The sequence below is a fragment of the Antedon bifida genome, chromosome 3 (genome assembly GCF_963402885.1).
Source record: "Antedon bifida chromosome 3, ecAntBifi1.1, whole genome shotgun sequence".
Taxonomy (NCBI): Eukaryota; Metazoa; Echinodermata; class Crinoidea; order Comatulida; family Antedonidae; genus Antedon; species Antedon bifida.
Window position 1 is genome coordinate 29469705 of NC_136228.1, and position 14638 is coordinate 29484342.

The 14638-nt window shown below is 32.4% G+C and overlaps 1 protein-coding gene across 1 annotated transcript; it reads left to right on the forward strand.

Annotated features, from left to right (window-relative positions):
* Positions 1 to 1117: 1117 nt before the first annotated feature.
* Positions 1118 to 13164, forward strand: LOC144836921 (kynurenine formamidase-like). Its single transcript, XM_078691861.1, has 11 exons — positions 1118 to 1192; positions 5498 to 5588; positions 6192 to 6293; positions 6901 to 6949; positions 7462 to 7547; positions 8201 to 8273; positions 9258 to 9361; positions 10809 to 10887; positions 11411 to 11549; positions 12045 to 12149; positions 12472 to 13164. The coding sequence occupies exons 1-11, from the start codon at positions 1181 to 1183 to the stop codon at positions 12502 to 12504; spliced, it is 873 nt and encodes a 290-aa protein (XP_078547987.1). The 5' UTR covers positions 1118 to 1180; the 3' UTR covers positions 12505 to 13164.
* The last annotated feature ends 1474 nt before the right edge of the window (positions 13165 to 14638 follow it).

Here is a 14638-nt window from a genome sequence, read left to right on the forward strand (position 1 = left end):
AACGTAAACAAGTAATCTTAGAAAAAATTGTAAAAAATACAAAAATGTTGCTTTTTTATATTTTATAAAATTAATATGTATATATATTGATATATGAATTTAGTATATTTAGTTTGATATATGAACTGTGATTTGAATTTGAAGTAATCATATATTATTATTATATCCCATCAAAAGTGATTGAGTTCCAACCTTGTTAAAAGGTGGCGATCCTGATTAGACGGTAGCAGAGCCATATATATAAAGAGTTACGACATTGAAAATTAGAAGCTATTTTTGTGTCAAAGAATTCGCACTCTGAGGGCGCGCGCGTCTCTTTTGTATAGTGTTTCCCTATAGTTCATGCATTATTTTTAGATTTTGTTGTCTATGAAATAACGCTTAGATTCCGTTTTTATTTTAGTAATTAATTTTATTAATGGTATTGATTTGGTAACATATATATATTTTTTTATAACAACAAAAAAATAAATGCTAGGGCCTACATGAAAGTTAGGATACATCAAAGCATGAACCAACACACAAATTCACCCCTCTTTTTATACAGTATATGGCTCTCTGTGTGTTTTTGACACAAACTTTCAGAGACTCGTTCATCATTTCATTTGTAATAATTTTCCTTTATTATTTTAATATTGTTCATACCCTATTCAATATATTAACAAATATATCCACGACACTTTATTATTTTATTTAGTCATTAAAGCATGCATTATGAATTGAAAATATTACATAATTGTTATTAATAGGACGTAGTTATGGGATGTTTCGTTCCAAAACCAATCAATCAAACTTTATAATGTACTAGCGCACGCGCGCGCAATATTCTTTGCCGCAAGTACTTCTGTACGCTGTGCACATCGATATTTCACCGTTAAATATAAGAAAAAGTTTAAAGTATTTTCTTGCTCCTATACTTTTCATGCATTAACGGAGACAAGTTTGACACAAATTGATCTGCATATCACGTGACTATAATCCAATGTCGTAACTCTTTATGGCTCTCTGTGGACGGTAGTTATGTGACGCCACCATTCGTCCTTTTATTACCGCATCATCACTGACACTGCATCACCACACCAAAAACGGACGTGACACCCAAAACAAACCACACATTCACACACCCACCACCACACACCACGTTTTGATTCTCTCTCTGTTATACCCAGTGTGTTCAAGAATGACAAGTAATGTGAGTATTTATTTTTAAAATAACCAGTTAGGCCTAGTAACTTTGCTGAATGGCGGTAATGCAGTTTCGCACCTTAAATAGGAATTCATGCATTTCACGGTCACTTACCATCATCGTCGTCCGCCGTGACGTGTGTGCAACAGAGGAATCCGGGACGATTCGGTCCTTAGAAAGACGATTCGGCCCACTTTTGGTGGGATGATTCGGCCCACTTTAGACCAAATTCATTTTTTTTGGTGGTATTTATCAAGTTTTTAAAGGTGTTTAACAATCCGTATTTTATTGATATTGACAATGTTGATATAATATATAAAATAAATTACTAAAAAACGTAATTTTATATTCAATTTATTACTTCGAAAACTTTGTGCATTCGCCAAGCGGCCAACAGAGGGCGTAACTTGTTGGCATATGACCGTTTCGGCCACAGACAGTTTCGGCCACAACCGATTTCTATGGCGCGCAAATCAGGCATTGTGTGATTGTATTGTTAGACCGTTAGCTATTGTTTGTGGTTCTAGATTGTACAGTAAGTATTAATAAAACAATATATACAATTTAAATGTGCTATAAAAGTATTTTTATTTACAAATCATATATACAGTACAAGTACATTATATAACATCCAATTTCAGTTTGCTTTTTTATTAATTATGTTGTACCTCTTAATTATTAATTATTATCGTTAATTATGCACTTTTCAATTGTATGACCCACTATACGACCCCCGGGAGAGGTGCGTCATTGGTGCGTCATTTACAAATAATTACTGACGCAGGGGTGCGTCAAAAAACCTAGATGGTACGTCAAATCAATGACCAATGGTGTGTCAATGTCCGTCACTTACCACCCAAAATATCATAAAAAACATGGTCACAGTGCGTCAAAATGGGTGCGTCATGGTCACCTAAAGGTAAGTCACATTATTGACGCATGGGTGCGTCATGGTATTCATAAGGTATGACGCACATCGGACAAATGACGCACCTCTCCCGGGGGTTGTATAGTGGGTCATACAATTGACAAGTGCATTATACATTATTAATTATATACTATATTAATTATACTATTATACTTATACATATTAATACTAGGTTTAATTATTAATTATTATCGTTAATTATGCATTATTAATTATATACTATATTAATTATACTTATACATTATTAATACTAGGTTTAATTATTATTATTATTGTTAATTATACATTCCATTTTTAACTATATCTAATCAGTCTGCTGGCTGCAATCATCAGGGATTGGACACCTCGCTCGGCAGCTCTATACTCGTCCCACAATCGAACCAAACGAGCATTGGCGGCGATGCTTCGTCGAGATGTTAAACGCTGTACATCCTGCCGAAAAACGAATTCTGCTGTCAGCGATACTGTCACTCCCTCCTCATACAAAAACTCGCACATCAAGTAAAACTGAAGTTTGCCTGTAAAAGAAGAAGAAATTCACAGTTTAAAAAAAATAAATTTAAATTTAATTAAAACGTTTTTCCTTCCATTTTGTAGGTGACCTAAAAAAAAACATATAGAGGAATATCAGGAACTCGCATAAGTACTGTAAGAAGAAACTTAATGATAAAAAATGTAATTAAAAAATAAATAAGACGTTTTGTTCTTCTGTGTAGGTGACCTAAGAAGCAAAAAAAAAATATGTTAAATTAAGATTCAATATTGAAGTAACACCTACCACGTTTCGCACGGTAATTAAGTCGGCGATGCCACCCTTCGATGTCGTTGTTTGTACGAACAACTTGTCGATAAACGACCCAGTCGTGAGGAGTAATCATAGTTCCGTAGATCCAGGTGGTTCGGTAGTACTGCATCAACTCGCGTAGTGCCGGAACATCAACCACCTCATCCTCGATGTCCATATACACTTGCTCAACATGTTCAACAGGAACAAAAGGCAGTGTCATCAGCCGGCGAACAATCATGTGAGTACCAGGATCCGTCCGATATGCACGTTGTAGTCCCAAATCTTGCACCTTTCGAAAAACGGCCTGCAATTATAAAAAAAACAAAAAGCTGGAAAATTAGATTTCTGTTTAAAAAAATAATACAGGAAATGAAAATCCTAGACGACCTGCAATTATAAAAAGGAAAGTGTTATTTTGCTGCAATTTTAATTTTCTCTTTAATCACAGAGACAGCCTGCAATTATGTGTTATTTTCCTGCAAATAGATTTCTCTGTTGAAAGAAAATGTTCGTTAAAATTTAATTCTCCTATCACTTACTTGTGTGAAATGAAAAAGGCAACCAGTCAGGCGCACTCTCGGAAAAACAGTCCTAAGAGATTGCCACAGAGATGACTCATAGTCTGCCACTATCTTCATAACATATACATAACATTGGTACCAGTTCCAATACAGATCTAAGGACTGCGTTGTAGTCAACTACCCTCTTCCCAGACATAACGGCAAATAGCAGGGGGACCTGTTTCTGCGCTGCCCCAGACTTCACAAATGCGTTTACCGAAAAGAGTTGGTAGAACGGATCCTTCACCACCTTAAAAGTGCCATCAATGTACCTGTAATGACACAAAAAAAACAACATTTTGTAAAGAACATACATTTTAAAGAAACATTTTGCCTTACGAGATTTTCAGAGACAAGAACACCTGTAATGAAAAAAAAATGTTAGCTTAATGAAAGGATTCATTTTTCGTTACTTACCAAACTTTCGACCTTTGCAGCAGAAACAGCATATCATCAGTTGCCAAGAGGATGTGGCGGTTACCATCGATGTGGATGTCTGAGCGCAGGAAACCAGGGGGGATGTGTTCCTCGTCCAATTCAAATGCAAGATCTGTTGGGTGGTTTGGTCGAGTATGTTTCCTCTTTAAGTTCACCTGCCGCGCATTGGGCACTCTTGCGTGGTATAGTTACAATTATTAGTTACAATTTGCGATAATTAATTGAAATGAGTTGTTGAAACTGAACATTATATAAATAAATGAACATCAGGTACATACAAATAATAATTGAGTAATGTATTTTTTGTAGATTTGCATAACGAAAATGATTAGGATGTTAACTTTTGGTAATCGTTACCTGGAATCATGTCGCAGACATGGTCCTGTGACCCACGAACGTATCTCCCATTTCGTTCCATTACTGTCGCTTTGCATGTCACGTTTTTATTGCGCACTACGCATCTCCAAGTCACTGTTGCACGGGTTCGGTCGACCTTTTTGGTGTACTGATAGCCGATGCTATCAACCAACATGTCCTATAAAAACAGTAATTGAGAAAATGAATTTTTAAATAAAACACAATAAATAAATGCACATAACCGAATCTGTAAAAATATATTAAGTAATTTGTGGCGATAATGTAATTGAATTAGGTTAGCTCTGTACAAATTTAACAGATCCAAAACATAAAAACAGTAATTGAGAAAATGAATTTTTAAATAAAACACAATAAATAAATGCACATAACCGAATCTGTAAAAATATATTAATTAAGTAATTTGTGGCGATAATGTAATTGAATTAGGTTAGCTCTGTACAAATTTAACAGATCCAAAACATAAAAACAGTAATTGAGAAAATGAATTTTTAAATAAAACACAATAAATAAATGCACATAACCGAATCTGTAAAAATATATTAATTAAGTAATTTGTGGCGATAATGTAATTGAATTAGGTTAGCTCTGTACAAATTTAACAGATCCAAAACATAAAAACAGTAATTGAGAAAATGAATTTTTAAATAAAACACAATAAATAAATGCACATAACCGAATCTGTAAAAATATATTAATTAAGTAATTCGTGGCGATAATGTAATTGAATTAGGTTAGCTCTGTACAAATTTAACAGATCCAAAACATAAAAACAGTAATTGAGAAAATGAATTTTTAAATAATTTAATTCAAATACCTTGCCCCAGTTAGAGGTTCCTGGAAGAATTCTGTAGGTCACTTCATCCTCTGGAGCTACCACAGGATTAGCAACCGGATATGGGTCTGGTAGATCGTCTTCGACAAATTCGTCGGGTTGGGCGAAATTTCCCAAATTCTCCGCAAAAACATCGTGAGCATGTTCGTTATTGCCGGGCAACATACAATCACCACAGGACCAAGTTTCGTGACTATCATTGCCTCAAGATTAAAGTATGAAGGCCTATCAGAACAGTGAGCAACGGCGCTCTATAGCATGAGTTGTTACTATATAAATGTTCCCCGGATTCTGAAATGCACATATGAATTTAATTTTCAAAATAATAATAAACAAACAATGAAGGATTATTATTTCATGATATTTTAATTTGTTATATTTTGTACAGTACTTGGAAAAAGCATATACTCCCAGCGCATGGTCTCAACGTCTACCACCAAATGAAGTTACTGATGTGCACTTCAAAGTTATGACTACAGGTACTTAAACATTAGTAATTTTCTGATTTATTATTTCGGTTTATATCAACAATTTTGGAGTCACCGGGTTATGTTTTCCAAATTTTTAAATATCAATAAAATCATTTGTATAATTTAACACATGTTTCATCCACCCTCAGATGTAAGCCTTACTTTTGACCATGCAAAATAAGACCAGTATATAATTTATTTTAGACTATAAGTCCTGTTTGAAGGATGTAATTATGGTGGGCAGTAATGACCTTTAGACACCTTTTAAAGTTCTGTCTATACTATCAAACTGACCAAAAATGCAGCATGCTAACTATGACATTAAAGATGCTACAGTTTAGCTTAATCAAATAACCATATCGAAAATGTGCACGGCGGTGGTTAAATGGATAGCACAAAATAGATTGGATGTATTTAACTGGTTTTGATATTTCTCCTGTTTTGCTACCATGAAATTAGGGTAATTTGTTGACACTTTTTTAGTTGTTTAAAACAACAAGCTATTTACCCTGATAAATTAAGCACATTCATATCATTTCTGCTGGTCTCTTTGCGCAGAACAGATGCTTCATTTATTTGCAATACAATCAACTTGTATAATTAATTTTTTAGGTTCAAAGAATGTTCAAGAAGAGTACAGTACAGAAAGTGTTCTTTATGGCCCTTATGATTCTCAGAAATTAGAAATCGTGTACCAACCAGAACATAATGATGGTGAGAAATTTAATTGTTTGCACTGTTAAGATTATGATATGAAAATTGATAATATTTTAATACATACTTGTTTAAAAACAACCACCAGTAAAATTCCTTTTTTATATATAACTGACGTGACCATTAATATTATGTTCTTCTCTGATCCTTGAATTGTTAATTATAATGATCATCATTGAGAGGATTAACTACTGCTGTTTATGGCCAAAAAACTGCTATTAAACTTTACAAAAGACCAATAAACTTGCGTCAATCAACCACCTCTGAATAATAAAGGGTAGGTTGTGTGTTTTTTCAAAGTACTATCATTTTGATAGGTCATCGACATTGACATGCTACCATTTTAAACATTGCCCTTTAAAACATGAGCAAATTAATCACTAAACATACATTTTCAACTTTAAAAAAAATCTTGTAAATGCAATAAAATTGTTGCTGTACACACATAACGCTACAATTTTATCAGAATTTTTAGTTGTTTTTTTTAAAATAAAAATTGTTTAAAAATATCAGTGGCTTTAAAATCGGCGGTGAGGCTTATATATTGTTTTTTCACCCTTAATATGTTTAACATGTTTTTTTAATTTTTTCATTTCTGAATTTTCAGATGCCCCAGTGATTGTATTCATTCATGGAGGATATTGGGTAGAGGGCTGGTGAGTTCATTGTTTACAATTAAATTTTGCTTGTACTTATCTGCCTCAAAATGGTGTTAACTTTTTTTAACTATAATGACTATTTCTGCTGCCAAAAATATACCACAGTATTTTTTACAAACTTGTGTTCATGAAAAATGTACTATGTACAAAAAAAAATACCTTATTTCTGGATTTACAAAGACCATATGTAACATATTATAAATTCAATATATAAATATATGTAACACATTTTAAATTCAACTATAGCATTTCCTAGGCTTTTTTATTCGTTTTTTTTATATTGACTTAGTTTTTTTAAAAATAAATACAAACTAGTTCAAATTACTATACCCAGTGGATTGAAAAAAATAAATGGTGTGGCAAATCATTTTATTACTTGAATTTTTAATTTGGTATTGATTTAAAACATTTTGTTAGTATTTTATAATTTCATTTATAAATAAATAATAATGAAGTATGTGTGTATATATTGAATTGAGATGGAAATAAATAAATTCATTATTTTTCAGTCCTGAAAATAACATGGGTATTGCTGACCAATTTGTAAAACATGGTGCAATATATGTTGGCATGGGATATGACCTAGCACCAAAGGGTAAGATCTGAAAGCAAGTTTTTGTTATACATGTGAATTTATGATCACATTATCAACTATTTAACAGATTAAAGAGTATTTCACACCTGTGCCGGCACAGTTCCGGTACGGTGAAACAAACACCAATGTTTTGTTTTCACGACGCAGCCATGCGCCAATCGATACACGGAACATTGACATTGACCCCTACATAGTCATGTGCCACTAAGTTTGCAGAGTGTGTTGAGCATATTAATGCAAAAATGCATTCTTCACCATGCTTTAACAATAATTATAGTTAATTAACTGTATTTTGTCTTTACGTCTTTTATGTGTAAACTGACTTTGGGGTTGGGTCAACCGGCTCAGCTACAGTGATTAAGTTCACTTAGGTTGTCCTTGGTCTTCCCAATTTCATTTTTTTTTGTTTTGTATATACTTAAATAGACCAAATAAAAAATGAAAAGAAATGAAATAATATAATGTTATATATTGTAGGTTATTTTTATATACTAAATGATATTTGAACAGTGGTTTTGCTTTAGTCCCTGACCAGTTGACTATCTATTGGTATAATATCTGTATTCACTCTATATTGTCCACCATGTTAGTTTTTCACCAAAGTTGTGGAATCCTTTTTTTTAAATTTGTGGAGTTTTTTTGTATTTCAACAGTATCTATGCCGGAAATAGTAAACCAAAGCAAGGCAGCATTTGCTTTTATTTTGAATAAGTTTCCAAAATCAAGGTATACTCTCTTTTTTTATTTGATTAATTTGTATTATGTTTTTATTTTATTTCATTTATTGGTTATCTCTTTTAAAGCAGATATACTTTAATTATTATGTTATCGTAAAACTGTATTATAACTTATATATTTTGGTATTAATTAATTTTCACATAATTTGTTAATAATTTGATATTTACTGTATGTTTTTTTTTCTGATGTTGCAGCACTAGATAGGCACTACTTGCCTGTTCTCTCCCTTTTTAAAATATCCATTATTCCAATATGTTATGGTGTTTGATGTTTTATCATTATGTTTTGGATAAATAAAAGAAACTGGAGGATCGACCCATACATACAGTTTACAAAATACTTGTTTTGATACAATAGAGCAGAGAGTTACAATTACAAAATTTATAATTCGTTTTTATACACATTTATTTTAATTATGTATATTTAATTTTTGATAAGATTGGGAATTTAATATTTCAAATTATATAACACCGAAATAAATTCCTGTCATTTGATTGGACGATTGTGGGTCACATGGCGTGCAATAGTACGCACTATTAAACGATCGTTCAATAGTACTTTTTGAAACATTTTTGTGTACAAAAAAAAAATTTACTCTATGATATGGCTCTGTACTGTGAAATACAACAGCGCCACCTGTCGTCTGGCCTCAGTTTCGTTTCTCTTTTAAATTTTGTGTACGAAAAAAAAAACGTTTCGCGGATGAAAAAAAAGCTAGTATACAAATTACCATTATTTGTACCATTACACTCATAAACATTCATTATTTGTATAATATATCCCAAAACCATATGTTTTCTGCCTCATAAATAATTCTATTGAATAATTAAATATAATATGTTTATTTTTGTAGATTTTTTATTCCATTTTTGTATATATTTTTAATGCTTTTTACTGCTGCATTTTTTATTTACAATTTTTTTTTGTAATAATAAAACATTTTCTTATTGTAATCTAATTTTTGTTACTCAGGGGAATATATATAACAGGGCATTCAGCTGGTGGTCATTTGGCTGCAAGAATACTGGAAGTTGATTGGGTACAGCAACTTCAACTGACCAGAAACCCAATAAGAGGTAAGATTGCAACATCCTTCTCCTAATGACCACTCAAATATGTGTAATTGTACCACAAATTAAAAAATCATTAAAAACCTATAATATAATATTATTGTAACTTTGGTTGAAATGTGGAGACCAAGTTCTATTTAAAACCTGCATTTAAAAATAAAACCACCTTGGCATAGCACAGACGTTGCCTTTAATTGTGTTCACCTCCTAGACTATTGTGAAAACATAACCTCCTAGACTATTGTGAAAACATAACCTCCTAGACAATTGTGAAAACATAACCTCCTAGACTATTGGGAAAAAATAACGTCCTATACTATTGTAAAAACATGACATCCTATACTATTGTGAAAACATAACCTCCTAGACTATTGTGAAAACATAACCGCCTAGACTATTGTGAAAACATAACGTCCTATACTATTGTAAAAACATGACATCCTATACTATTGTAAAAACATGACATCCTAGACTATTGTAAACATAACCTCTTAGACTATTGTGAAAACATAACCTCCTTCCTAGACTATTGTGAAAACATAACCTCCTTCCTAGACTATTGTGAAACCATAACCTCCTAGACTATTGTAAAAACATGACTTCCTATACTATTGTGAAAACATAACCTCCTAGACTATTGTGAAACCATAACCTCCTAGACTATTGTAAAAAGATGACATCCTATACTATTGTAAAAACATGACATCCTAGACTATTGTAAACATAACCTCTTAGACTATTGTGAAAACATAACCTCCTAGACTATTGTGGAAACATAACCTCCTAGACTATTGTGGAAACATAACCCCTAAACTATTGTGAAAACATAACCTCCTAGACTATTGTGAAAACATAACCTCCTAGACTATTGTGAAAACATAACCTCCTAGACTATTGTGAAAACATAACCGCCTAGACTATTGTGAAAACATAACCCCTAAACTATTGTGAAAACATAACCTCCTAGACTATTGTGAAAACATAACCTCCTAGACTATTGTGAAAACATAACCTCCTAGACTATTGTGAAAACATAACCTCCTAGACTATTGTGAAAACATAACCTCCTAGACTATTGTGAAAACATAACCGCCTAGACTATTGTGAAAACATAACCTCCTAGACTATTGTGAAAACATAACCTCCTAGACTATTGTGAAAACATAACCTCCTAGACTATTGTGAAAACATAACCGCCTAGACTATTGTGAAAACATAACCTCCTAGACTATTGTGAAAACATAACCTCCTAGACTATTGAGAAAACATTGGACCCATTGGAAATAAATTGACTTGTCGATTTTATGAGTCATCCTTGCATCCATTCACTTTGGTTTTCTACATGTTTAATTCCCAATTTTTTTGTATTTTTTTCTTGTTTTAAATGTATTGTTGAATGGATGCTAAATGAAAACCTCCTATACAAAGGTAATATAGTTGTCTATCATTGTAGGTGCTGTTCTAATGAGTGGGCTGTATGACTTGCAGCCTCTGCTTCAAATGTCTGTCAACAATGATGTCCACATGACAGAGTAAGTTATAAGGAACAATTTGTGAATTATTGAAGCTCTAAAAATTGACCATGAATATAAAAGGGCAGAGGTGGTCAAGTATACCCGCCTTCAAAGTCTTCCACACATCCTAAAGTCTATTTTAAGGCCTTCAATATGATTACATTTCAACACAGCACTGAAACTTCACACAAATGAGATCCTAGGCCCCCACTGATTTTCATCTTATTCAATTCAAAATTTAATTTCACCACAACAAATAAATAAATATTAACATAATGGTTTGAGTAAAATTGGTACCCACTGTAAGCTTAATATCTTTTAGCGTGGGAACCTACAATTTTATCAATAAATAATAAGAATATCTGTTGGTAAAGGATACAGAAAATTAGCAGATGTGAAAGTAAAACTGTTTTCACAAATTGGCTAAACCATCAAACCAGCATATATTACTACAGAAGACTTATTTTATAACATTACCAATGCATAGAAAACTGAATCATACGTTATAACATAATGCTTACTGAATATAAATGTTGTATAGAGACATAGCCAAGCAAGAGAGCCCTATGACACATGTTGATGATGTTGGAAAGTACTGCAGCAGTGTGGAAGTAGTGCATGTTGTGGTTGGTGAGATGGAATCACCAGAATTTAAACAGCAATCATCTGACTATGCAAAGGTATGTATATATATAATATATAAATTATATATATATCATTCAGAGCCAAGCACCTGAAGATTGAGTTCATACTCATGAAACAGCCTGTAATGCAATAAAATGTTCAGTTGGTAATTTACTAGTGTCTTTATCATTTATTTCTATTTGGCTCTACATTTTGTATCGAGTACTTTTGCTTTCATGATCTGCGTTAAATTTACCACGAATTAAATTATATATATAGAAATAAAGGACCATGTAAACATTATTTTTCTTAGATAATACACACATTTGAATTGGTGAATACGGTCACTTGGACATTCATATTTCCTTTCATTTGAAGCCTGACTATTCATTTTATTTATTTTATTCAACATTATTTAATTCTTCTCTGCTTTGTTATAGAACTGTCTGTCTGTCTTAACTCATCCATTCAGTATTATTCCCATTCAACTTATAAATTCTCATTATTTGTATAATTATGAAGTGTTTTTTATCTTTTAATTTCAATTTTAGTCTTGCAAAAAGGTTGGGGTGAACACAGAGTACAGAATAGTTCCAAATGTGGATCATTTTAATTTGATTGAAAACTTAATGAAGGGCGATTATATTTTAACACAAGTAAGACATCTTACATTATTGTTTTGACTGACCCAAATCATGTTATATTGACAAATAAACACTAGGTGGTTTATAAAATATTCAACATTCTTGTTTTTAAGCATTCTTTTCATCTATTTTAATCTTTTTTTATTTCATGTATTTTATATGTATAATTACCATAAAAGTCAAATTTCCAATTTATGGACAAATAAATAATTTGTTGAGATTGTCTTGATGTTGCAGTTGTTAAGGGTAATTTACACAGACGAGCGGTAAGCAGAAACAGGAATTTTATATTTCACCTACCATTTTCATTTTATTGTAAACACTTATTTTTCAGATAACTCAGAAGATGATGGGTCTAAATACCTAATCAAAACAACGATTTTAAATAATTATAATTATATGGTGCAGGTAAGAGAATGAAGTCTACATGTTTGGCGCCACCAAATAGTGAGAATGGTTTCGTCTGACTGACTTCTACAAACGCCACCGAGTAGCAGCAATTTTTGTCTATTTGATAGTTATCTATGTGGTTCGCATGGTTGACTGGTATATGGCAAAACAAATCTGTAGGAACCCCTTTTAAGAGGACACCTTAGGAACCAAAAAATGTCCCCTTACTAAGGGTAATATGTTTAAACATATATTGCCCTGCATTCTTTTCCCTGGAAAGTGTCCCCTGATTAGGGGTGTCCCTACCGTAGTTGTTTCCTGCAGTTTTGTAGATTAGTTTTGCTAACTCAAAAAGGGTGCTTTTTTCATGGTTTTACAGTGTGTTGAAGGTTTAATTCCAAGGTATATTAATTTTTAAATTTTTGTTTCATTTGATACAGTACTAATACTAATTGTAAGGATGTAATATGATTCATTTTATACAATATAGTTTATTTTAAACAACTAGAAGGTACGTGAGCATCCCAAAGTTGCTCATCTTAATATAAATTCAAATGTATAAAATCTGTATATATGCTAATAAGAAGATATTATTTTAAACAAAGGCATTATCAAGGGAACCCATCCGTTTTAAATGTTGGAAGCAAAATAGAGGAAAAAATAAAACAGGGTTTTGCTGCTTTGTACAAACATGGGCTTGCCATAAAATGTAATAATGTAGATAGATATAGATTTCTTGAATGTTGAATGTTCACATTTTTAATCGCTTGTGCCAACTGTCGTGTAATCATTTTTTTGCGAAGTCGGTACCACTCAGATGCGTAATTGTCAACTGTACAGCTCATAATTACAGCTTTTAGAGCATCTTCACACTATGAACAATGCTTAGCAAGTTTAATTTAAATACCATAAATTGTGCATAAAAAAATATGCATTGAATCTTAAGTAAGATACCAATTCGTAACCATCTCTATTATGCAAGTCTTCAATCGGTACAGGCTCAGCATAACACTTTTCCAGTAACTTTATTTATTTATTCCGGTATAAAAAACATTTATGTACAAAAAGCAGCAAAAGCTGAAAGTATTGCATTTACATAAAAACTGTATAAAAAGTACACAAAGACATCAAAACATTAACATACAATAATATCAATACATTAAGTAATAATTTATACAAAAAACATTCAAACATGAAATAGTCATACAAAAACAAAGGGAAAATCAACAACAGCAAAAATGTGATTAAAATTCATTAGATTGAGAGTACCTATTGCACATGAGACAAAAAAGATAAAATTAGATCAGGTACATGATAGTTAATTATTTAAATTTCAGAATTTCAAGTAAATGATTAGATCTCAAAGTTCTCGATGGTTTGTAATATGGGGGGAGCATATCTCAGGACCTCGTGTCCGTAACGCATAATTTTCTCTGCCATTTCTTCTTTAAAAACTCACCTGAACTGTATTCGTTGTTGTCTATTGAAGATTTCCAAAACAACATAGTGAATCCTTTAGTGAACCGTACTTCTTGTTAGTGTATTTGCCTTGGCGCATCCCATTTTCATACAAGATGAAATCAGCTGGTGACATTTCCAAAGCAGATCCTTTAGGGTTTACAACTGAAGTGAAGTCATCTGCATCGTACACATGTTTCCTTTCCTTCATGGTTTTTTCAATCTGTGCATGAAATGAGTCGGCAGACATAAAGGTATGAGCTGGTTCGAGATACCGGAAAATATTTTCTTGCGGCCATTCCAACTTGTTTACTTCAGCAAACATTGCTGTATAAAGTGTCCAGTTTTTGTTTTGGCCGCTACAATTATCCACATAGAATATGAATCGTTTCCTGTCCCTAAACATAGTGTTGTTCATGTATTTTGTGTATGTACTCGCTACATCCTCAGCGTTTCGTCCGGCAGTGGCCTCTGTCAAAACAACACCGATGATTGGATCGTCATTACATTTCTTCCCCCCTATCGGCGTAAATGTCATGTGTAATTGAACAAGGCGTATGGTGAAAAAGCAGCTTTTGACACCATGCCAATTAAGGAGAGCGTTTATTTTAATTCACTTCTGACCTTTACATACAAATACCGGTATCGTTCGA

Excerpts from the sequence above, each read along its gene's own strand:
- LOC144836921 (XM_078691861.1), top strand. Across the intron at positions 10,888-11,410 it reads AATGATGTCCACATGACAGA|AGACATAGCCAAGCAAGAGA; the intron begins GTAAGTTATAAG and ends AATGTTGTATAG. Across the intron at positions 11,550-12,044 it reads AATCATCTGACTATGCAAAG|TCTTGCAAAAAGGTTGGGGT; the intron begins GTATGTATATAT and ends TTTCAATTTTAG.